Source organism: Aptenodytes forsteri, unplaced genomic scaffold, assembly GCF_000699145.1.
Source record: "Aptenodytes forsteri isolate BGI_AS27 unplaced genomic scaffold, ASM69914v1 Scaffold249, whole genome shotgun sequence".
Classification (NCBI taxonomy): Eukaryota; Metazoa; Chordata; class Aves; order Sphenisciformes; family Spheniscidae; genus Aptenodytes; species Aptenodytes forsteri.
Genome location: NW_008796188.1, coordinates 115,080 through 140,395, shown reverse-complemented (window position 1 = coordinate 140,395; position 25,316 = coordinate 115,080). Strand labels below are relative to the sequence as shown.

The 25,316-nt window shown below is 44.6% G+C and overlaps 1 protein-coding gene across 1 annotated transcript in view; it reads right to left on the bottom strand.

The window, feature by feature from the left end:
- WNT3 (Wnt family member 3) overlaps positions 1 to 14,091 on the bottom strand; it is a 51,104-nt gene extending 37,013 nt beyond the window's left edge. The window contains exon 1 of the mRNA XM_009287851.1: positions 14,011 to 14,091. Coding sequence (XP_009286126.1) covers positions 14,011 to 14,090 — 80 coding nt within the window. The 5' untranslated portion in view covers position 14,091. The remainder of the gene's footprint in view (positions 1 to 14,010) is intronic.
- Positions 14,092 to 25,316: the final 11,225 nt, after the last annotated feature.

The following is a 25,316-nucleotide window of genomic DNA, read 5'->3' as shown; positions in this document are numbered from 1 at the left end:
AGATAGTTTGTGTGGTAGCCCTTGGGCCAGTCCAGAGAGGAAAAGATGTGAGAAATGTCCTTTACACCCTCCAAATGAAAAAGAGATATTAGCAGCATATGAAGGGGTTTGAGCCACTTCAGAAGTAGCTGGTTCAGAAGCACAGCTCCTCTTGGCATCTCGATTGCCTGTGCTGGGCTGGACGTTCAAAGGGAGGGTCCCCTCTATGCATCATGCAACTGACGCTACATGGAGTAAGTGGATTGCACTGATCACACAATGGTCTTGAATGGAAAACGCTGATGACCCAGGAATCCTGGAAGTGATCGTAGGCTGGCCAAAAGGCAGAAATTTTGGAGCATCACCAGGGGAGGTGAGTCATGCTGAAGAGGCCCCACTGTATGGTAAATTACCAACTAACCAAGAAGCTGGGGGAAGAAGGAGGAACTGGGGACGTTTGGAGTTATGGTGTTTGTCTTCCCTTCTCACCATGTTACATGTGATGGAGCCCTGCTTTTAGCCCTGCTAAACACCTGCCTGCTGAAGGGAAGTATTGAATAAATTCCTTATTTTGCTTTGCTTGTGCGTGCAGCTTTTGCTTTATCTATTAAACTGTCTTTATCTCAACCCATGAGTTTTTGTACTTTTACCCTTCCGATTCTCTCCCCATCCTGCTGGCAGGGAGTGAGTGGCTGTGTGGTGCTTAGCTGCCTACCTGGGTTAACCCACAACAGGTTCTTATATCCTGAGAAATAAAACATATTTTCCTAGGAACACTCTTGCCATCATTCTTGATCTACAAGGTCTATATTGGATTCACTCGTAATTGTCTTTCTCTGAGCTGCAAATCCAAGTTAAGTATCGTCTCCTCCTCTGAAGCCATTAAACACTCTGTTTCCTTGTTGCTGTTGGCTTGTCTGTGTGTTTTTCTCATTTTGTATAACATTTTTGGGAAATCAATGATCACGTTGCAAACAGAGCTCAGGATGCATGAACCTTGGACTGAAATAGTGACATGTGGATATTTTTTTTTTTGAGAACAAACCCAGCAACAGCTCCTAACAGACCTTTTCTACCACCTATCAACCAACGTGGTCCCAAAAATCTGGGCAAGGGGGTGAGCAGCAAGGCGCAAAGCTTGTAGATGTTGTACAATTCTACATGTTGATTACTGAGCACTGAACTACCAACTGCAAAGAACTCTGCATAATAAAGTCCATTTCCAAGGTGGTTGTAATAGAAAGTCTAACCTATATCAATGTTGTGCAGATTGAGGATCCTTTTCCCAATTTGCATTACTTCACAGTCATTTGCAATTAACCTGCCTTTTTATTATCCATTGAGTGTTATCCATTCCTGTCTTCTGTGGTTACCTTTATGTTGGACCATCCTGAGCAATGTGTTACATTTGCAAACTTCATCACATCTCTGTTCCCCCACTGCAATCCTTTTCAATATGTTGGACAGTGTGTGTCCTTGCAAAACTCTACTGACAACTTCTTACCAATGTAAAAAAATTACCTTTTCCATATTTTTAAACAAATAATCTGATTTGGAGTCAAGGGAAACATCTTTTACTCCTAGAGTTTTTGGTAAGGAATAGAGAAGAATAACATCTGTTCTTAAACATTTGATTATTGCCCAGAAATTTTGCCCAGAAATTTCTTCTTTTTAATCATTGGAGATCTGGCTTTTTTTTCTGTCCAATACCAGCTATATTGAGCTTAACTGAGTTCAAAGCAGCCTGGGGAACTGGGTGGAGGGATGGGGACCCTCTATTAGGTGATATAATGTGTAAGGCCAGGCAGAACTGGGCTGTTGACTTATTACTGAAAATTCATTAGTGATACCCTGGACCCTGATATGACTCAAGAAACAAAGGCTAAAAACACAACCCCAAAGCAAATGTTATTTGAACACCTACATCCTTTCCTACAGAAAAGTTTTTAAATGTAAGTCATTCCAGTACTCTGTAGAGATTTTTTACACCCAATTGTTCATTTCTCACGGGTTACCAGCAAGCCTTGAATTCACAATATTCAAAACCACATCAGAAAGCTGTTTTTCCGGTTCACGTATGGTTTCCACCCATGCAGCAAAAACAACACACATCTAATAGCCAAGGTCTCAAGGCTCAAAGTAGAACTCAAGTGTTTTCTCCACCAAAACCTAATCCATGGACAAGTCTCACCAGCTGTCACCAAGCCATGTTTCACAGTCCAGCTTTCTGGATGCTGGGTTACAGGGCTGCTGGGCTGAACGGAATAAGAGAGAAGCACAACTAAAACTCAGGCAGGGTTGGACACCAAAGACACAAGACTCGTAGACCATTAAGATCATGGATGCCGTATTGAGCCAGGCTACCTGGGCTGGACTAAACAAAAGTAGTTATTGCAGTGCAGGTCAGTAGAGTAGCATTAGTACTAGTGGTATGGTAGGAGACACCACCATGGCAATGCATGTCTGCCTCAGCTCTGGAAACAGCTGCGCTTATAGACAGCAGAGCTAAATGGAGTAACATAACTTCTGTACATCTGGGGACACGCTTTGTGTCTTCTGGGTATGAAAGACTGATTTTCAAGAACTTCAAGAACTAGACCATTTAGTGTGTAGATGATAGTGCTATCCCCAGTGTTTCTAATTCTCCTTGTAGTGCCTTTGTGCAAGCTCTCGTTTATCTGATCAAAGGTTGAACAAGGGTTGCCACCAAGGTATGAGACCACTGTTCATGATAAGACCGTGAACTCTGCAGACATGGCCCCAACGGATGTGGAGTGAGACTCCTTCAGGGGTTTTGGTAGAACTTAAGTCTCCAAAACTGTGATCCTGAACATTGCACCACTGTTGCCTTAGTTTGAGGCAAAGGCTCCCTTTTTGTAAGGGCTTATATCAGCTCCCAGACTCTTTCAGCTTTCTCACTTAACCAAACAGAAGCAACAGGCCATGCCCCACAAAAGCCACAAAGGAGATCTTCATTTCTGGAGATCTTATTTTTGAGAGATTTACAGGAAAAATGAGCAAACTGAAATGAAAGGTGAAAATATACAGATAAGCATAACTCAGTGTACTACATAAACTGCTTGTCAAACAGAAATGTGATGGATTTCATTAAAAACTTATTAAAGGTGATTTGGTTGTTACCAAAGATGATGAGGCCAGAGCACATACAATGCAATAATCAGTTAGAACTTAAAGACCAATGAAAATCTTTTGCAACAATGAAAACAAAAGAAAAACAACTACTGAAAGCATCAGCAATCATGGGAAGCACATATTAGGAAATCAGGTGAAAAACAGATCAGTGATGAGGGAATTACCCAGCTGAGGCATGGGATATCTGTGCTATTGGCTGAAATCTGGGCTGGAGGCTGAAACATTAACTCCTACAAGAAAATAAATAATTTTGTGAGGTTTGCAGATAAGTCTGGACCCAGCTGTGTTGTACATGCAGATGATGGGAGTCATCTGATGGACTGCAGACATTTCAGCTGAGACCACTGTCCTGGTTGGCCACCATAGTCCAAGGAGCAAAATAGGCACTCATCTCATTTTAGACCTCCACAAGTAAAACCCATGCTGCAAATGTACCATTGTCAGTAAGGCAACTAGCTAAGATGAAGCTACCTGCACTGCAGATATCTCCAGTGGAAGGAGAGGAATAAGGAGTAAGGAGTTGAGTGGCACTTGTTAGCTCCACTGAGCTGTGAAAAGCCCCTGTGATAGTTTTCAAGGATTACTGCAAATTTCTTAATTCTTATTCTTTACAATTGCTAGAAAGTAACTGCAGGAAAACTGGATGACTGTGAGACATAGAAATGGAATCAGAATAAAAAATCAAGAGTTTATCAGCTAACACTAACCCCTTCTGTTTTAAAGTTGGAGGGTCTATTTGCTGAAAAGGTGGAGGAAGATCTCCAGTGCATGAGCCAATGCGATGCTAGAGTGGCTCAGGAAAAGTGTTTCTCATTCAAAAATGAAAGGTGCAAGTACTGGGAAAGGTGCCAGTTAGACTTGATTCAATTTGTAAGATTAATTAAAACCCAGCAGGTTCAGAGAATTGTGAAAAAGACAAATTAGCAAATTAACAAATCAGGAAACCTATCTTTGGAAAAGGAATTACAAAGAGTTTGGCTCCTTTATCATAGCAAATTTGCTTATCAAAGCATAGTTCTTTCATGTTTTCAAAGATGGCAAAGCAACTACACTAACAGTCCTGGTGATCAACATTTTTGTTGTTACAGGGTAAATATTCCATTTTTCAAGCCTGTGCAGTAGAAGTCCTTTCAGCCGAGGATGGCTCGCAGTTTCTTCCTTAGGTGATGGTAGAAGTTTTCTTGACTAACTTGCATCAGCACTAGCCTATCTGTCTACTAAATATGTTGGATGGATGTATGGTCTGGAAACAGGCACCCTCTAGCCAGGGTAATGTGTTAGACAAGGGAGACGATTTATGCTTGTAAAGGACCACTATTTTACCCAGTGGTTTGCAAATACCTTCTGTTCTGGGGTTAATTTGGAATTACAAGTCAGAGTAAACAGTAAGAAACACAGTGCTCCTGGACTGAAAGAGGTGGAGACTCTCAAGATATGCCTAGTCCTAAGCTTTCTTTCCAGGTATTATCATAGGAAAAGCTGCAAATTCACATGCAGTCAATGCACAGACAGTGTTAAAAAGGCACCAAGTGTTAATTATAACACAATGTTTCTCAACCTATGCCCCATGGTTGGTCCTGAGATGTGTTTTTTACCATGTCACACTCCTGACATGGTCTTTATCCTGAAACTTCCGCTAAATAACCTTAAATAATATCACCTGATACCCCCCTATATCAGAAGCTTTTCATTACATTCAGTATCACTATAATATTACCTCCAAACTTGAGTAATATTAAAACACTTCCATTTGTAGATACAAAATGAACCTCAGATCAGGTCAGCAAAAATAAGATTGCATCTGCCAACGGAAGGCTAAAATTAAACTTTGAGTAATTTAAGGAACACGAGCTGTAACTGTCTATATATGGAATATGTAAATTATACAGCCAACTTCCTGACAAATCCTTCCCATTTCAGATCCTTTAGGAAAACCACTGATTGATCCACTGAGTGGAATTGGGAACTGAAGAAGAATGAAATTATGGACATATGCAGGAGCCGGTGAACATCGGATTTGTCTCATCCCAACAACAGCCAGTGGAAAACAGGTGTCTAGCCTGCAGTCATTGGGTGGCTCCAACTACCAATGGAGGAAAGAGACCAGGTGATTTCATCCTTTCCAAGATCAGACCTAAGACAGACTTTCTGAAGGTCTACCTTATAGAGAGGTAGCATCTTCCCATCAGCAGCAGACTGTGCCTTGGTGATTTCCATACAGTAGGATCCTATCTTTCTGGGAGAGAAATCTCACTGCAATTCTCTTGCCATAGATTATTATTTTAAGAAGTACCTTATAACCTTTTAGAGCTATCCCAGGTTGGGCACAATTTCCACTACAAGCTCCATTTAGAGCCATTGCCTTTAGGAAACTGAGAGTAAGAGTATGCTTAAATAAAGAAGGAATGCCAGCCTACTGGATTTTTATTTCCAGGTTTGACCATATCTCCTGAGACATGATCCTATCCATATGGACACAAATAAAATCCATGAATCCATCTTCAAAAAGCCTTTGGTATGAGCTTCATAATGTTGTAAAAATGATAATAGCTACTCAGAAGTATTTCTTGGATGCACAAAGGCCTTGACATTCATCAAGGACTTTGGGTGTGTCCACATTGCTGAATGGCTGGACTCTGAATCCAGAATTCTTTCTATTTTAATGCTCAAAAATGTTCCATATTTGATATGCCGTCACATATTAAAACCAGCCAAACACTGGTAGTGGGAAGACAGCAACTAGCAGCTGCTAAGACTCCTACTAGACGTGCCTAGGATGTTTCACTCAGGCTTGGCAAAAATTTCAAAACAGGCTCAAGTTGAGCCAAATTGCCATAGATACTACTTTGGCTCAACACAAGTCATGCAAATCGGATGTACAAGGCTAAGAGCGTGTTAGCAGTGAGACATAGCTAAACAAATACCATTGCTAACCCTATGATTTTTATATGTTAAGCATACATTGATTAAGGCAGCTTGGTTCTCATGATGCAAAAGGGGTACTGCACTCTTCTTCACATTGAGATTTCTGTCAGCAGATGGACCAACAGCTTCTGTGTCTGAACAGTAGATGAGGTGTATTTCTAGGTGGCTGGCCTATCTGCTGGCGAGCCTTAGAAATTGAGATTTGTAGCACACATCAGATGAAGACATTTTTCATTTGAATACATTGCAGAGATAATTGAAAGTGCTGTGCATTATATCTGCGTATTTTCAATACACAGCACAATTCTTTGATCTTTATTATTTCATATTTAAGGTTCACTTTTTAGTTCTTTAAAACTGGCTACATGGATATTTTCCTGCCTTTTCATACAAAATCCAGCCGCTGGTTTAGGTTGAACTGTTTGACTTGGCAGTGGAAAGGCCTGATGAGCATCACTGAGACCCTATCACCAATGTCAAGTGGAAGATAACCTTCTACCTCCTGGTTACCAGCCCTGGTGAGTATGTGGGCAGTGTTCACTGGGCCTCCAGGACAGCAGTGGAAATCAAGTGCCCTTAGAGTGTCAGCTAAATTATGAAAGCATAATTTAAAAGTCAGAAGTGATTTGGTGACCTTAGAGTCATGTCCTCTGAGGGTTCAAACTACCTAGGTCTGTACTGTGCCTACAGGGAGGGAGGAAGGGCTGAAGGCTTTCTTGCATCTCTCCTCGGCTCACACACCCAGTAGAGCAGTGACTGCAGTGCAGGAGCTGGAGAGCAACAGAGCCAAGATAAATGCAGTGACAAAGCATTAGCTAAAGACCTGTCATGACCTAGTTGAGTAGCAATGACTCATATCTGGGCACAGAAGATGTGTAGCATATAGCAGGGGTGACATGAGTCACCATCAGGTTTCTCCTTGGCACGTGTGTGTTGGGCCATATGTTGCCATCATAAGCCTTGGGCTGTCACGTGGATGAGAATTGCTTAGTTGTGTTCAGGGTCCTAATGAAGGTCCCACTGCCCATTAGACATACACTAATGGGGACTGAGTAATCCAGGACCTGTCTAACACTTCACATCTATTGTAGCACTGCTGTTGGCCTCAGCAAAAGGTGTATCACAGTCACAGAAATGATGGCTGAGAGGATCCTTGGAGGTCCAAGCACCTGCTCAGAGTAGGACACTCCCCAGCACCAGCCCAGGGTGGCTAGGGCTTTGTGCAGTTGAGTCCTGCAAATGTCCAAGGAAGGAGCCTCCTCACCTCCATGGGCACCTGGCTCTGGGCCACACCACCCTGGAGCAAGGAGGGTCTCCTCATGCAAGCATGAACCTTTGAAGCCCCAGCTTGTGGGAATTGCCCTTTGCTATATTGGCTGGCACTACGGAGAAAAGATTGGCTCTATCATTTTTGTAAGAGCCCTTCAAGAAGCCATAGGCTGCTGTTGAACAGCCCTCAGTCTCCTCTTGGCCAGACTAAATGAGCCCAGGTCCCACCACCTTTCCTGGTGAACCATGTGCCCCAGATTCTTACCATCTTGGAAGCATCCACTGGCTACTCTCCAGTTTCTCTACATCCCTCTTGAACTGGGGGTAGGGGGGACACTTCTCAACACAGTATTACAAGTGCCCCAAATGCCAAGCAGAGGATGACAGTTGCCCTCAATCTGCTGCCCACACTCCTCCTCCTAATGTAGCCCAGCGTGCACTTCAGTTTGTTTGGGATGAGCACAACTGTGGGTTCATATTCCTGCTGGTAACCACCGTCACCAGTTCCCCGCCTGCATACACACAACTATGTTGGTGGGGTGTGAAGTGTCTACCTGCCCGCATCAAGGTGAGTGATGACATATAGCTGGGGAAGCAAGTCAGCATGTAGAACAGCTGGTATGTGAATTTGCTTGTTGGTGGCCTCCAGCATCGCCAACACCCTGCAGCCAGCCCTGAGCTGGTGGGTCAAATGTCCCCCCTGAATTTTGAGTGCTCTTGCGTGGGGTCCATTAGACAGGTGTTCCACTTTGTCAAATTCTGCTTTTAATGAAGGATTCAAATGAAACGCGATTGGTTTGCAATTAAACAGCCTCTTTGTGACCACTTAAATTTACTTCTAAATTTAGTTACAAGAATGGTAACAGAGATTTCTAGCTTAAGGGCGGAAACACTTTTAAGTCTTTATGTGAGTCAGAGCCCTTCTCCTTATGCTCATCTGGCTCCAGGCTTCTGTTGGCCCTGCAGGACAGAGTGGATCCCTGGGGCTGGGACACTCCAGGAGACATGAGTGGTTAGTTTTCAAAGGAATGAGGCTTCCTGATATTTAGGGAAACGTGTACATTTCTTATTGCTCTTTGCTGTTGTGTTCTAGTAGCATTTTGAAGCTGTTACCAGCAGGACTCCACTGCACTGCACTCTGCCATGTAGGGGAGAGAGAAAACCGACAAGAGATGCTACCTGGCCATGCTAACACTCTGCCAAGACCTGGAGTATGTTGAGGTTCACAAGGCTGTACATCCTCAGAAGCTCTCCTCTGGCAATGATTAGGCTGCCCATGTGTGTTTGCTGTACAGGACAGACAATGAATCTGAATTTCAGCTTGATCATGAAAAGCTCTTGCTTTCATGGCATGGACTAACCGTCCCATTTGGCAGGGTGGTGATATGGATTCCCATGGGCCATGCCTGGCTGCAGAAAATGCTGAAGAAGACCTTTAAAACCACAAGATCCTGAATGCTTGTGGCCATTTAGTTATTGACAGCTGTTTTCATGAGCAGCCACACATCACCCCAGCATCTCTCCTCATTAACTCTGGCCTCACTGCAATCCCCAGGTGGCTTCACCTACAGCTCTGGCAGACAAGCTTTGACACATCTAGGGGCAGCAGTCTGCGGCATTACCCACCAGCCGCCGGCGGGTGTTAACACCCCTCCAGCAGCGTCAGCAGAAGGCGATGTGTGGTTTATGTGTCAACTCTTCCAGTTCAGAGCTTCACGTGCCAGCACAGGCTGCTGGTGGAGGTGCTTTGGCTTCGTGTACCAGACCAGGAGCCAGAGCAGCACCTCTAGGCTTGCACGGTAAGTACCGTCAGCTCTGTCACTGACAAACTCCATCATTATCTTAGTCATTTTTCCCCAGAACTGGCTGTATTTTAAGCTGTAGAACAATTATACGTGGGGTCTTTTTCTTCCTTTGTAGTGCTACAGCAGCTGGATTTGCATCAGGAAACCCACTCTTGTAGTCTGATGCTGCACTGCAATTTTATTCCTTTTGAATAAAGGTTGAAGGGCCACATGCCTATAACAAAACACAGGCTACAGGATATAAATGTTTTGAACCTTCAGAGAATGAAAAAAACAAGACTGCCAAGAGAATGAAGTCCCCCATTCATTCCAGCAATGTGAGACACTGAGAGCTAAAGAAAAGTTACATGTCACCTCAGACTACATCTACATGCAAATGGTTTTCACATACAGGTTTTTTCTAATGAGGAAGCTACTGTGGGACCAGTGAGAACATGTTTTTAAGTTTCTATCTGCCTCTTCCTAGGGGCCCAAGGCCACTGGGATCCTCAGCCAGCTGCCAAAGTCTCTAGCTCCCCCTGAAAACATTTCTGAGGGATAGAAATAAAATTTAATAACATATGATGGACAAAGCCATTCTTCCAGTTGCCAAGCCATCTGCTTAGAGGCCAAGAAATGCTGGATGGGAAGATGCACTTGGTGAGAGTCACAGTTATTGGCAGTGATCTACTAATACTGTGTCTTGAGGAATGATGAGAGAAGTGGGACTGAATATTTTACTCCCTGTTTACACCAATAATTCCAAATTTGGTTCCTTTGTCCAGGCTAGTGACACACCAGAGGTTTTCAAGACTTCTTGGTGAATGACCCTCATGCAAGAGGAGGGCATTTGGTGTTTCTTCTCAGTTCATGGATGGAGTTGTCTCCCTGATTGTCTTTTTCAGCCCCTGCACATGTATTAGCATCCTGGGAGTGGTTTCTAGTTTTTTACTGGGCCACAATATCTCTGTTGGCCTGCACTGACACAGCTCTGGCCATGGGCTAGATTTTCATCTAAATTCTCTCAGGACATTACCAGGAAGCTCTGGGCCCATCCATCAGTCTGTCTATATGCTGCATTGACCAGTCTTTCATACCTTGATTCCCCCCAACCCCAATGACTCAGATGTTCTGTTATCCATGCTGTCATCAGGGTATTTGGGATTAAAAAAATGACTGCAGATGTGATTGGTGTCACCACCATCCCTTCTGCTGGCTCCTAAAAAGGCTGTTGGCATGACCTGTCACTGCTGCCTGTGGGGCTGGGGTGCCAGCCACGGCCCCGCTGCCCACTTTACTTCCATCCATGCCATCCCTGAAGGGTCAGGAAGAGCAGCAGTCCTGGTCTCCATGGCCTCACCACATCTCTCCATCTCTTCCTTCTCTGCCTCTCTTTTAGCAGCAGTAACCCAGACAGCATAAGTGTTGGACACATATCTGAGGAAGCTTTTGTTGGCTTTAGCTCCTCTTGTCAGCACTCTTGCTGGCAGTGAGGCAGATGACCTTTTCCCATCTGTGCCCCATTTGTTCCTTTTCACTGCTGTAATAGGATGGAAGCATGTGAAGAAGGGTTAGACCTATGACAAAATACCACCCCTGCTCACTGAAGGTTACATCTACAGTCTGTGCTACCCCTGGACCTTGCTCAGGCATTGCCTGGGAAAATGCTAGTTGGTCGGGGAGAGGATGATGTCAGGGACTTGCCAGCAATCAAACAGGCTGGACTGCAAACTCCCCTCTTGGCTTTGCAGCCCAGTGGCTCCACCTTCCTGCTGCCACCAGCGAGCCTGGACACTGCAGATCTGTATTTACACCACAAAGTCCTTCCTTTGCATGCCATCTGTCCAGACTGCTCCCCGTGCCAAGAGCTGATGGCTTGAGCCTCACTGCCTTGCCTATAATGTTTCACCACTGAGGCCAAGGGCAGGATCCACCCTCCAACACGATGGCGTACAAGCTGGAGGGTTGCTGTTGAGTTATGCTCTCTCTAGATAATATAACCAGATGGCCAGCATCCTTCCCTGGCCCCTCAATAAAAATACAACTCAGTGCAAACCCTCAGCAACTTCATCGTTTTGCTTTTATCCCTTCCACCACACTGTCATTGATGGCGTGCTTGCTGGCATTGTCTGACTGCACTGTGGAGCAGCCGGATTATTCCAGCCACCCCTAAACCCATTTACAAGGTGCCGAGACCCCATTCTCGTTGCACTTCTTTTCCTTGTGTGCATTCAGACACTTCCTCCCCACTACAGGAATAAATGTTTTTCCCATTTATGCCCCAAAAGCAGAAATGCTCTGTTTTGATTTTCCTGCCAAAATATTCCCTATACAGTAGAAAAATACCCAGAAAGGTTGCACCAGCAGGACCGGGCACTATCTGTCAGTAGTCTCGGGGTCCTGCAAGACAAACAGCCTTCCTGAAGGTCTTGTATTTAGCAGAGATGGGTTTAGCTGAGGATAAGGAAGCACTGATGATCTCTGGTCCAGCCTGGCCTGGAGGGTTGCAGGAGCCCAGCGCAGGGGACTGGGCTGATGCTGTGTCCCATCTTTGCTTCCCTCCCCCTGTTTTGGGGCGTGTTGAACCCTGCAAGTGGGACTCATCCCCCAAAGTCTGCTCTGTGCCTGCCTAAAGATCAGAGGATCAGGAAGACAACTGGAAAAGAATGCTTTTTTTAAAAGTATATATCACATCATGCTAGGGCACACTGTACACAAGATCTCAGTTCCACAGAGCAGATATTAAAAACCTTCAGTGGGACTGAAGGAGATGTTTAATTTTGTGTGCTGTGGGAAGCATTGTCTCTGCCTGAGCCGTTGGGGAGCCCTGGCCCAGATATTTGTGCCCTTCTGCTCCCTCGGCCTTCAAGAAACCTCTAAAACCCTATGCCATTTTTGATAGCCACTCAACCCTACGTGGGGCATCTCATCACATCCCTTCAGTGCAGCAGAGACTCTCTGGCACTTTAGTATTGCCAGAATCTCCAAAAAATATGCAAGATGCAGATCTATTGAATGAAATTCTGCGGATAGTTTGTTCAACTCCCTCCTTTCCCATGGATGCTGCTTACCATGCCCCTGGTGTTTCTGTCTTACATGTCCTCTGTATTGTTCATTTTGGGTGAACTTGTAAGGATTTTGGAGAAGACAGGGACATGGGGCAGAAACCTGCCTGCAGCGTCTTCTCCCAAAACCAGGGAGAGACATTTTGCTCATGGGGACATTTTCGCTTCATGGGGAAAAAAAAAGACCTTTTCATCAAGAAAATTTTGGTTCCTCGCTCTGAGAGTCGAAACCCTCCTTGATTCTGGCCATTAAATCCCGATTTATATCAAAGCCTGAGGCAGGTCAGGAGCTGGTGAGACCCTGGGAGAGCTGATGTCACGGCAAGGTACCGTTGCCCCATGCAGATTCTTGCCTTTAGAACCAGCCATGCAATTTTGGCCTGTTCCACAACCCACTGCGCACCCCCATTCAGACATGCTGGTCCCCAGATGAAGGAGAAAGGGGATGTAAGGAATCAAAGTGATGCTGTCTATATTTCAGCAGGGTCTCCTGCCCCAGGCTTAGATCCTGAAGTTAGGCAGCCATACTCAGGGCGAGGAAATAATTTAATTCTTCAAGAAAACACGCTGTGATTTAGCCATTTCATGAACCTGCGTAGCTTTTAAATGCTTCCTGAGCATGGACTTCTCATTGTATTCTCAGTCTTTCTCTACTGGAACTGCACATTTTCATTCTCAAAGTCCACGGTAATAAGTGGATCATTAAAAAAAAATTCAGCTTTTCCCTTCCGATTGCTAAATATTCCCAGACATGGCAGTCCATTTCCAAGTTCACTCCCACCTACTTCTTGCCATCTCCATGTTGGCACTGAAAGGCTCTAATTCAATAATTAAAAAAAAGACTTTTCTGGAAAGGCGAAAATAACCCAAGAATCTCAGTAGCACCAAATTCCAACATCTCCCTCTTTGCCCTACAGATCATTAGGCTTACAGCCCCTACCTGGCACATACAGAAACTTAACAAGATATATTCCATTGAGAAATCCTACACGATAAAGAGAGAAATTAACTGAAATATTCTGTTATGCAATTCGCTGTCTGCTGTGTTTTAATGACCTGAAATGTTTTATTCTGTATTTTCTGTTCTAAAGTGCTTCTGATTACATTTTGTTAATATAGTTATTTATATACTGTTATATTTATTTTTAAAATAAGTAACTCAGGTTTCTTATCAGCCACATTATAAGATATAACCAATTCTTTTTAAAATTATTTTTGTCGTTAGTGCAAGGAAATAAGTGACATTTCCATAATTAAAAAGAACAAAATCCATCTTTGAGGAATTTTACTAATGAATATTTTCTCAGGTGCCATTTGCGTTCTCAGCTTATTTGCCAGACTAAATTCACATGACAGAATACAACAAAAGAAGAGAAAGAAGTCCAAAAACTGCAGCAGCCAAAAAGAAAATAGAATTAATTTTTTTTTTAAAGGATCGATCACGGTTTAATGGAAAGAAGGAAAATACCTGCTACACAGTCATGCAACAGACAAAATTCCTATTGCACAAGAAAATAAAACCGCATCCTTTTACATCTAAAACAAATGCCTATTGCTACAGTGACGAAAATGGAGAAATTAAGAGTGGTGGGGAAGACTCCATTTGCGCAAAGGGAAACCTAGACATTGCCCTTTAAAAATAACCCCCAAACTTTTCATGAATTACTGGTCAAATCTAAAGAAATTATGCTTAGAATCAAACATGCAGTCGTGGCCAGCTCAGCAGGGCGAAGGGTGAAAAGGAAGGAACACGCATACACACAAATCCCATAGCTAATAATTAATTAATTCATTAATCAATCATAGAAAGAAGGAAGGGGGGGAAGAAATCTTACCACCAAATTGGGTAACCGGCTAAGACCTTTGTGCCATTGAAGAGAAAAGATAAAATTAGTCCAAGCAGGTGGTAATCCATTAGTCCAGGCTGGTGCAAGGGGAAAATCTCAGTGAAGTTTTCAGAAAAACATTAAGTGCGAAAAATGAAGAATCCCCCTCCTTCCAGAAAAAAAAAAAAAAAAAAAAAAGAGTTAAACAAAGTCCCTTGTAGTGCGGATGACTTTCTGGCTTGTCAGAAACACACCTCTCCAAGCCTTTTCCCTGTAGATCATCCAAAAGCGTCTATTAAAAAGTGCAGGGCTTGGGGATGTCAGCAGGCAGCCAATCAGACTGCATGGCCCAAGGTAAGGGATGAGTCTCAGCTCAGGGCTGTCAATCATGCTCTCCTCCCCCTCCACCCCACAACTTTGTTCCTAGCCCTCACTCCCACAGACAAACCCTCTTTGCAAGAGACTTTACTGGGGCAGTGAGATTTTTGCTGGTTTTTTTTTTTCAAATTTTTAAATTTTTGTCATTTTAATTTCACTTAGAAACCCAGGATGCACAGACCCTGCTTCTGGCTTGGCATGCCAAGACTTTGCAAGGTAAGGATGAAGGGTGGCCGTGACTGCGCTTAATCTCACGGTGGGGGTGAGATAGACAACTTATTCTTTAGATGGAGAGGGAGGTGAACATTAACCCTTGCAGGAGACAGAGCTAATGGGAGCACCAAAGAGGCAGAATAACCCTCTGAAAGTGTTGACGTGAGCCACATGGGCAAAACTGGTTATAAACTTTAAATAAAATCTGCACTGCCCAGGTTTTTCAAAGCGTGTGGGTGGGATGGATGGAGGGGGGAAAGCAGTGGCAGCCTGGTTTTCTATTGAGAAAAGAATGCTGTGTCATGGCAAGAGTGGAGCAGGCAGACGGGAAGATGTCCCATTAATGAATTTCTTGTGAAGTGCATCTTTGGATGCCAAAAGATGAAAATATTATCAAAACCCCACACACATAATAAAAAAAAAAATCACAAGCATTATCACTTCTCTATAGAGGTTGCATGTTGCAAATAGACCCAACAAAGATTTTCCTTGAAAATCCTTGTTATTGCATAGAGACACTGTTTTTACAGGAGCTATTGTGTCAGAGTAGCAGACCTAGGGGACGACTCAACAGAATGGGACAAAGAAATGGGAGAAGTCAAAAAAGGTGCTTTTGCTCATAAAGCATACTCAACAATCACAGCTCTATTGCCTGCAGTGGAGCTGCCCAGTTTATAACCACCTGGAGATTAGGTGCTTCGGGAGTAGCCAGCAAATCAATTTATTGCAGAGCAATGGCTATAACAGAGGTCCAAGGTCCTATCTTGGGCAGCCCAATGCATCTCATGGTTTTGAAAGTTATAGACCTTCTGATATGAAGGCTCTGGGTACATATGCATTCCTTATTGCTATCTAATTACTGGGATGCACCTGCCTCATGCCTCTGTCTTTCTTGATTCCCAGTTCTTATAGATTTTAGTGTGTTTGGACACTGAGTTAGTGCAGAGCTGTCCTCCTAAGTGGTAATTGGTTTCCTGGCTATCATGCCTCCAAGAGAGGACATCCATCAGCTGGTCGCTCTGCACCTTACCTCTTCCACAGTCTCTGCATCTGCTGCAAGGACTATGAGGCCGAGCTTCTCCAGGCTTAGTCCAATGGGTTTTCCAGCTGTCTATGACCCATCATAGGTGTTAAACATGGTTTGTTCTTCCTGTGGGATTTCAAATCCCAGAGGGTATATTTGGTGTAGTCTATCCTGGCAAATCTCTTACCTGGCACCCAGCTATGTTTTATTGAACGCAATCACTTGGGTTTAAGAAAGCAATGATTTTCAGATGAGCATTTGGAGACACATGGATTTAATCTGTTCCACTAAATTAAACACTACCTGGGAATCTTTCCCAGATCTTGAACTCTATCGTCCATGTTTTTAGCTATGAAGCATGGATCCTGGCATGGGCCTGACCTGGCCAACTTGCACAGCCCTGAAGAAATTTGAGTCACAATTTGGGGTTAATGTGGAACAGGAGCTATTCCAAATAGACTCTTAAGATGTGACCCACCTCTTCTGGAGGTTAAGTGAGTTTAGCAGGATGGATGAAGGTGATCCTGTGTACCTGTCTCTCTGGTTTCAGTGCCAGGGAATGGTCACAGGCACTTTTAACTTACTGGTTAAAGTAAGCCATGGAGTATGTGAATTGCCCCTAAAGAACCTATAAATCTATCTAGCAAAAGCAGACCTTAAATTGCTACACAGGTTTGTACCTCTATTGGAGGATGTTTTGGAGCTGCACAAACAGAATAAGGATTGAAAGTACTGAGGGAAAGCATTTCCATCATTAAAATGTCAAACTGTTAAAGAGGCAGCAAAAGGAGACACTGAAGTGAGATATCTGAGGTGATACTACAGGTGACTCATCCCATGGAAAAGGACAAAAAATCCCCAACACTGCAGAAATCCAACTGGGGAAAGCTTCTGAAATCTGAATCGAATGATTGGTTGGACTATGTGTGGACACTCAGCCAGACAACAGGAAAAAAGGTCTTTGTGGTTGAGATGTTCCTGTCCATCAGACACCGGGGAGCATTACAAAGTACTCTTTATCCACTTCTCAATGCTAGGATTTATAAATCAAGCCAATAACAAGCTACGAAGTGCTGCTTCTGCAGACAACCAAGTGGGGGAAAGTGACCTAAGACCCAAACCCAAAGTGTCGTTAGAATAAACCAAAGGATCCCTTCGGATGCCTTGGCACCTACAGTGGTTGAGTTTGCAGTACCACAATGTTAGCACAATACAGAAGGACCTTTATACTGACATATAACAAGACTTTATTTGCTGTTGTGCGTTGGGCAGAGATCTCGGCGTTGCCTCAGGAAGTGCTGCATTACAAAAGCATCAGAGATGCTAAAGCACCCACCCACACCCCAGTAACTGCCCAACATCATATTGATGTGGCCGCAGGCAGGTTTTGAAAGATGAACAGCATGTTGGCAAAGATTTGATCCCAAGCAGACTGAAGTCAAGGGAAAGCTCTCTATAGACTCTGACAGGTATCTGATGAAGTTTCACGAGTTGCCTGTTCTCCCACACCTTTTAACTTCTCCCATCCATTGCTCTCTTTGTCTGCTCATCATTATGGACTGTTTGTCCCAGCATCATGAGGAATTCGTGTTGCCCTACCTTTTAGGAAGAGACTGTGATTTGAATGTGTCTGCAGTTGCTTTGGCTTGGAGATCCTGTGAGATCCTGCGAGTAGAAGGTACTTGTTGTCTCTAACCCTGTTCATATGTGACTCATAGTGACTCTTGGCTCCAAGTTTCTCCCACTGAAATGAATAGAAAAACAATGGCAGGTTTCAGTTGTGTCTTTGGTTGTATCAGCCTAGATCCCCGAAGCCTTAAAATGGCAGGCATGTCTCACCAAGGAGTATGACCTGTCTCTCAGGGATGAAGACTACGTTGTCTGTGAAAGGAACAGACTTACTTTCACTCTTCTCTGCTGTGAAATGAAAATCTGATGCGTACATGCTAAAATTATCCTGAGGATATTTCATGCTAGCCTGAACAAATATTTATAAGTTCTACAGCAAACATTAATTTTAAATGTAATTTCTAAGAGCAAATGACAGTTATCCAAAAGAGTGCAATTTCAAAATTTCACTCATAGATACCTCCTTGTGCTGCTGACAGTTTTATTTACTGAGGGTCTTTTCAATCACATTGGTCTGTCTAGTTTGGCAATATTGACTCTTATAGACCAGTTTCAATATGCCCAGAAATGAAAAAATTTGAGGAAGCTAGAGGTTTGGCTGCTTAAGAAAAGTCCTGTTGCCTTTACAATGTCAGTATAAAGGTCCTTCTGTATTGTGCTAACTTTATGGTACTGCAAACTCAACCACTGTAGGTACCAAAGCATCCGAAGGGATCCTTTGGTTTATTCTAATGACACTCCAGCAAAGGAGCATTGTAATCACTATGAAAACATGCCTCTTCTTCCCCTCAGCACTCTAACTTTTGTTGCTTTTCCTTCTTTTAGCATTTCTTCCTTTCTCTGTCAGAATCTACCAGCAGGAAGAAATCAAGTGCCTGGGGAAGGTGACGGGACCATGGAGTCTCCTGGATTTGTTCTCACCATGTGTTTCAACATACCGAGCCACTGATGAGTGTGAGCCACCAGGAACTCAAGCCCTTCCTGGTGCAGTTCAGCTGCCCTTGGTGGAATTACCCCACAGTCAGCGTGATGTGAAGAGGATGACTCAAACCGCACAGTGAAGGGCAAGAGATGGATGACCTGGGATGACCTGACAGAGGGGGCTTAGATGCCTGATTCGGTGTGTTGGGGAAGGCAGGGAATGTACAAGACCTGTGATCCATGGTGCAGCTCTAAGCAATGGTATCAGATTTGCAGGTTGACTCTGGTTCAGTGCTGGAGGGTGGTTTAGCTGCGTGCTAGATTTTGAATTGCACATTTGGGCACTTCTGGGCATGGCCAGAAACAGAAACTGAGAAGGTGGGTCCCTCAGGACCATAGTCCTTTAGGGTGTTTCAAGTCTTACAAGCATCTGAGTTTGTTGTTTTGAAGACCTAAATTTTGGTCTTAGTATCTGAAGTGGAGGTAAAAAAATTAGCAAATTAGTTCTTTGATGGCTCTAGCCATCAGTCCTAAAGTAAATCATTATTAAAAAGTATCAAAAGAGCTGAAGAAATCCTTCCCCAAAGCATGAATGAGCCATCTGAGTCCCTTCCATCTTAAACTACTCAAATCCTGTGTGTTTCTGAGGGCTGTGTTTGCTGCTAACATATGACTGGTAACACTAACATTTCTCTCTAAACTTACCTGTTCCTCAGTTTTCTTGGCCAAATGTCCTCTCTCCTAGATCCTTATGTTCCCTCTGGCTCTAACAGACTGTCCTCCTCTGCTCTTTCTGGTTCTTCATATCTCAGTTCATGTTAGCTGGGCACACCAAGGTAGTCATTACCTGGAAACAGCGATCCCGTATTAACACCTGAGAAGAGTGATTTAAAGACGGGCCTCAATGGATATTACATCACTTCAGGTCTTCTTTGGACAGGAACATCTTTGTATATTTCCACATATCTTCTTGATGTGCTCCATCACCAACGATCTGGGGGGTACGCTCCAGTGCGTTGACATTGCGTGGACCAACTTAGCATATCCCTCACTCCTGTTAGGTGCCTCACCTCCATGTTTACTCCAGAAAAGCTTTAATATTCTCTCCAAGTAAGCTCGTGGCAACAGGGTTGCAGGAAGGCTGCCTTTCACGTTTGCCTGCCTGTTATGTCCAGTGGAGCTCTGCCTGCAGCTGATGTGTAAAGCTGTTAGGTGCCTACAGGAGAGGTAGCCACAGCAGAAAAGTATCCACTGTTATAGGAAAACGGATCTTCACCTGTTCAGATGAGCACCATGATGTTGCTTCTACTTGATTTTTTTTTGGAAATTCCACTTTGCTGAAGAGACAGGTATAAAGCAGGGGAAAGTCAGGCTTTAGCTGAAGGTCTGGTGGCTGTTGAGAGGTTGATAAGAGTATCATAGAATAGTTTGGGTTGGAAGGGACCGCTAAAGGTAACAGAAAGCTCTGAGTTTAGCAAAACCCTTTAGCATTGTTTTTAGTGTTTTAGGAATAACTTTATGGCTTTTTCCCCCTGCAAATAGCCTTACCTCACTCCATTTGTTTACAAACTATTCTAAGCCCATGGTATAGAAATCCTGCACTTAGGATATTTTTTGTCTTCCAATGATGGTAGAAACTCTTTTGAACCAAACTTTTACTGCAATATCCCAGAAGATCTTGTGGCTAAGGGACTGGGACGTCTGCTTTTTTTTTGTTTAGAAAAAAAAAATTACATTTTTCAAACATTGGTGGAGTAACTTGCTGTAGTTACCTGTTGTCATATCCCAACTCAAGAAACTTGGGCTGTGTTGTCAACTTTGCCAATGACTCCTCATATGATTTTGATGGCTCACGTTCCTTATCTGTCCCTGTATTTCTTGCTTGTAAACTTGGGAAATAATTGCTTCTATGCGTATCCTATTATTTCCTTCAGGAGGGAACTGTCTCACCCTTTGTTTGTGCAGATCTGAGCTAGAACATCAAGGGACAGCTATGAATCACAGACAATAATAAAAATATTTTTTATGATTAACAGTACCACTGTTACTGAACATATGAGCGGAACTGGAATCCCAGTCCTTGTATTTGAAGGGCAGAATGAATGATAAATGGTGCTCCCCGTGGTTTAGTTTTTCTCCTCCTTTTTATAGACATATATCTTGTTCTGTGGCCAGGGGATCATAGGAAATATGTGAAGTGGAAATGCTGACTGCTGGTTCCTCCACCATTGCCAGTAAGACAGAAATCTTCTAAGGCCACTTCGTCTCAGTGCCTGGGTGCCACTGAACTGGAGCTGTTACAGACTTTGAATAAAAACGTCTTTCTTTCACTGTCACCTACTTAAATTCCTTTAGCACCTCACAGTTCAAACTCTGGTTAGATTTTCAGATCTTTCCTCTATCTTGCCATGGAGATGTTGAGAAGAAAAAAAAAAAATCACCTAATGAAGCCCTAAGATGCATCTTTTTTTAGTGACTATGACAACTTGGAACACAGAGAGCTAGCAATGAAACCCATCTCAAACTTCAGTAAATACAAGGACATAAATATTATGTTTGACTGGCACAGTTTTGCCTGAAATAATGTTGGCCCACATTGCATCATGTGGGGACGCTGCTTCAGCAAAGGACTTAGAAAGAGGCAGTATTTGTCATGAAAATCTTTAAAGTCTTCTCCATTAACCTTCTATTCTTCTATCCAAGTCTTCCCTACTCTCTTCTGAAGTAAAGGGAGATCCGAATCTGGTAGAGTAGGACACCTGTCCCATCAGCCATCAGTTATTAGTGGGAAAATTATTTCCAGACAACTTTTAGGGTTCTGTTCAGTCTTCACCTGAGCAGCTTCGGGCAGGCTAATGTTTAGTGGAAAAGGTCTCAGAAGGATTTCTTGCACATTGTGATTTTTTTCATCAATGTGAAGCAATAGCTCAGGATACAGGGGAGGTATGACTAGGATGGTTGAGTATGTGTAGAGCCCTGATTGCCAGCATATGTGTACGTGGTCTACACGTAGGTGAATGTGAGCAAGCATAGATGGTTAGGGGTGGATAAGCATGTGTAGATCAGTGGTCATAGGTATATGAGGCCTTGCTGGCGGGGAAGCAGCCTCAAGGCAAGTCCCAGAGATTTCTGGGAAACAGTTCCATTGTAAAAAGCGCTGAACGGCTAGTGGACGTTGTCTCTCTGAAATTCTGTAGCAGGGCAATTTTACACCTTGTGTTTGAGGCCAGCCTTGCTCTACCAGAGAGGCAGAGCTGCTTTTCACAACTGCAGTAAATCTGACTAATTGGACTAGCTGAGCATATGAAGAAACTATGCCCCAGGTCTTGGGCTTGTTTGAAGACAGCTCTGTCTACCTTCACATCTGGAGGAATGCATCCCGGGGACGGGGGGAAGGGATGGAGAGCAAAGAGAGCAGAGTCATTCCTCTCCCTTCCTTCCTTCCCCAGGACTCCAGCCTAGAAATATCCTGGAGGCTGGAGAATACACGGTAAAAGATGAGACCAGATATTTTTTGCTGCAGGCTATGACTTTCCACGATGTTGTAGCTGGAAATCATGGGGCCCTCTGATGTAGGCAAGTGCTTGTGCTGTTGGAGCAAAAGGAGCCACATGCACTTACATCAATGTTGCATATCTCCTGGGCTGTTTGGACAGCCATGCGGTAGGGTAATGGTAGGCACTGCCACTGGAGCACTGCTAGGGTTGGAGACCTTCTCCTTGCTGAGACACTGCCACCTGCCCAGGCTGCAGTGCCCATCCATAATGTCCCCGTCTACTCACACCCCAGTCCTGAGTATGCCAGCAGGGAAGTGTTATAGTCCAGCACAGCCAACACAACACAAGAGCAGGGATAAGCAATATTTTTTTGCTTTTTTACACGGCTCCAAGGAGCTGCACCCCCACATGCTAATGCTACTGCCAAAGGTAGGGTTTGATGACACAGATCTCAGCCTTTCTTGCGTCTTGGGTTATCACCTGCATTCACAGAGTGGGTGTGAGATGCATGCTGGATCTGGCATTGCTGTGCATGGCCAAGGCTTTGACTGTCCAAGGGCACGGTGCTCCACAGGTCCCTGACAGCCCTTGCTGTGCCTGGACACTTGATGCAAGAGGAGCTCTGCTCAGACTGGGCCTGGTTCAGCTATGTGCAGGCACGGCAGAGCAGGGATGCCAGGTCTGGATTGTCCCATGCCCCTTCTGAGACAGCTCAGCCTGAAAGACCAGAGAACCACAATTTTTGCTTGATCACTATGAGGATGTTGGGCTGAACTGTAAGAAGATAAAATACTGGGAGGGACGAAGTGGCGGGGATGGGACAAATGTCCCGATGGGAAGCTGGGCTGGGCTTTGCTGAGCTGGGGCTGGGACTGGGCTTTGTTGAGCTGAGGCTGGGCTGGGGCTGAGTTTGGACTGGGCTTTGCTGGGCTGGGTCTGAGCTTTGCTGGTCCAGGGGATGAGAAAAGGAAAGGGCAGCTGGCTGGAGGCAGGCAGGAGGTCTGGAGTGGTGCCTGCAGAGCAGCCTGGTGGGGATTCAATCCGGGAAGTTTTAATGACACAACAACAACAACAACAAAAGAGGAAAGGGGGGAAAGGAAGAAAAGGCTCCTGCAGGGCTGGTTGCCACGGAGACCCCAAGGAAGTTTGAACCAGTCCTGCTCTTTTCACAGCCGCCTTTGAGCCAAGGAGGGAATTATGGCTGGCGATAAAAGGAGACATGTGGCCCTTTGCTCACAGGGACCGGCCTCTGCAGTTACGAGTCTTCGGCTCATTTTCCCCCTTGTCTCCTCCTGCAATTATACATTCGGATCTCAGGAAAAAAAGAAAAAAGCAAAAAAAAAATCTAGGACAAGTTGTGCACCCTTTGCCCTGGGGACCCATCCCTGCAGGGCAGACCACTACCTCTTTCAGCCCATTATTCCCCCCTCCACAATGCACCGCCCCCATTTCCTCTGTAATTATAAAATTTTTACATGTTCAGAGCTGATAAACAGCTCGCGCCGTCTGTCGTCACACCAGCCCCAGCAACGATACAGCCTTCATGAGGAAGGGGGGCTGAAGACCTTTTCCAGGGGTGCTGGAGACAGTTTTCGTGCTTGCCACACTCTTGGGTTTTCGGGAGGGATCTAGCTGACCAAATGCCAGAAATTAAAGTGAAAGCGATAAATTCAGCTCTGTGCTGCCTCCTCCGATTTCTTCAGTGACAGTTGCATAATGCAAGCCTGAAGTTGTGTTGTAGTGCTCGGGTTATGCTCTTGGGTCTTCCTCATCATGGAGTTAGAGCTGGATACTTGCACTTCCAGTCCATGTTGTAATATGCTGCAAAAAGTCCTGCTCAGGCCCATTTGATGTTATACACAAGGGACAAAAAAGCAAAGGGAAGGCAGAGGTGGCAGCAAGAGAAATAAGTCTCCTGCAGGCATAGCACAGCACTGGGAGCAAAGCATATCTCAGCCTGCAGCTCTCACCTCCTGCCAGCTGGACTCAGCTGGGTTAACAGAGCCCAATTCTCCTTTTTCATGTGTTGTCAGGGGTATTCAGGTCTTCTTGAACCTTTGGTGCTGAGAGTGTCATGGTGAGCTATGAAAAAGCAGGTATGGCTGGGGACATGGGGTGGTGACTGAGGCTGGGCTCTGCTCTGCCTCCCAACCCTTAGGACATTGCTCCAGAGCCCATTTTCCCCTCTTGTGCTGAGCTGTGGTGTTGGATGCTGTGACAGGAGTGAAGCAGAGGGACAGAAGGGAGAGGCTGGGACAGGATGGGTAACCTGCTTCTGGCTCTCACCCTACAGTAGCCTTCTGCTGCTGACAGCAGAGCTACCCCTGGAGCCAAACACTGAATGGGACTGGAGGGTCAAAGTGCCAATGCGGGGGCTGGACTGATGGAGTTGATATGATTGTGCAGATGTCAGTTTGTTTCCATCAGCTTCTTGGGTTTCTTTTTAAACCCAGAACTCTCTTTGAAGGGATCTTATTACCTGGAGAGGTTGTGGGATCTCCTCTTGGAGGCAATGGGACTGGAGGGTCAAAGTGCCAATGCGGGGGCTGGACTGATGGAGTTGATATGATTGTGCAGATGTCAGTTTGTTTCCATCAGCTTCTTGGGTTTCTTTTTAAACCCAGAACTCTCTTTGAAGGGATCTTATTACCTGGAGAGGTTGTGGGATCTCCATTCTTGGAGGTTTTGGAGACTCAGGCAGACAAAACCATGGGAAACCTTCTGGCATTAGTCTTGCTTTCAGCAGGAGGTTAGATTGGAGACCTCCAGAGGTTCCTTCCCACCAGCACTTCTATGAGTTGATGATGTCTCTGTATTGCTTCACAAGTTAATTAACTATTTAGTCTAGTTTTTGTGCATGATAATAACACAAAACACTTAAATAGTCCAGAACACCTTCACAGGAGTCATCTGACCAACGGGTTACAAAGCCAAGATCCTGCTTGCTTGTTGTCCCAGGTTCCATGCAGCAGGTAAGGCATGTGGCTGGCCAGCTAAACACTGTGCATGGTGCAAGCAGAAGTATGTTCCCTAGCAGCTCTCCTGAAAGTGGGCACAGTCCTGGGATCACAATAGAAATTCAGACATGAACCCTGCCTGCTCACCAGAAGCTGAATGTCTGGTCAGCCGCCTCATTACCAGTGATGAACCTCTCTGCTCAGGAGGAACCTGCCCTTAATGAAGGGAAGTTAATATCATTAAATGAAGAGCAGCTGGAACAATTGAGAATTATTTGGACAAGTCTTAGTAGACATGTTTTTGCCTTTGCCAGGTTTTAGTGTTCTGGGTAGCTATGTCTCCCATTCCCGCTGCTGCTCTGTGGACACAAACCATGCTTCCCATCTTCTTAACACCCAAAGGCGCCTTTATTTCTCATCTCCTACCATGGTCCTGCTTTGCAGGGCAGCTGACAATTTCCAGGCTCTGCGCTTAGTGCTTTCGCAGTGTCTGAGGACACTCCTGCCTGCTGTCTTCAGACAGCAAGATGGCAAGAATATAAGGAACTTGCACCTCTCAGAGTGTGGGAGCATCATCTTTTCTGTCATGTGGCTTGGCAAGCATGCCACCCTTGGAGGTCTTTTTGCCAGGGGCAGCTGGAGCTTCCTGGAGCTAAAAAGCTACTGGAGCCTCGCTTTTGATCCCTGTAAATCCAC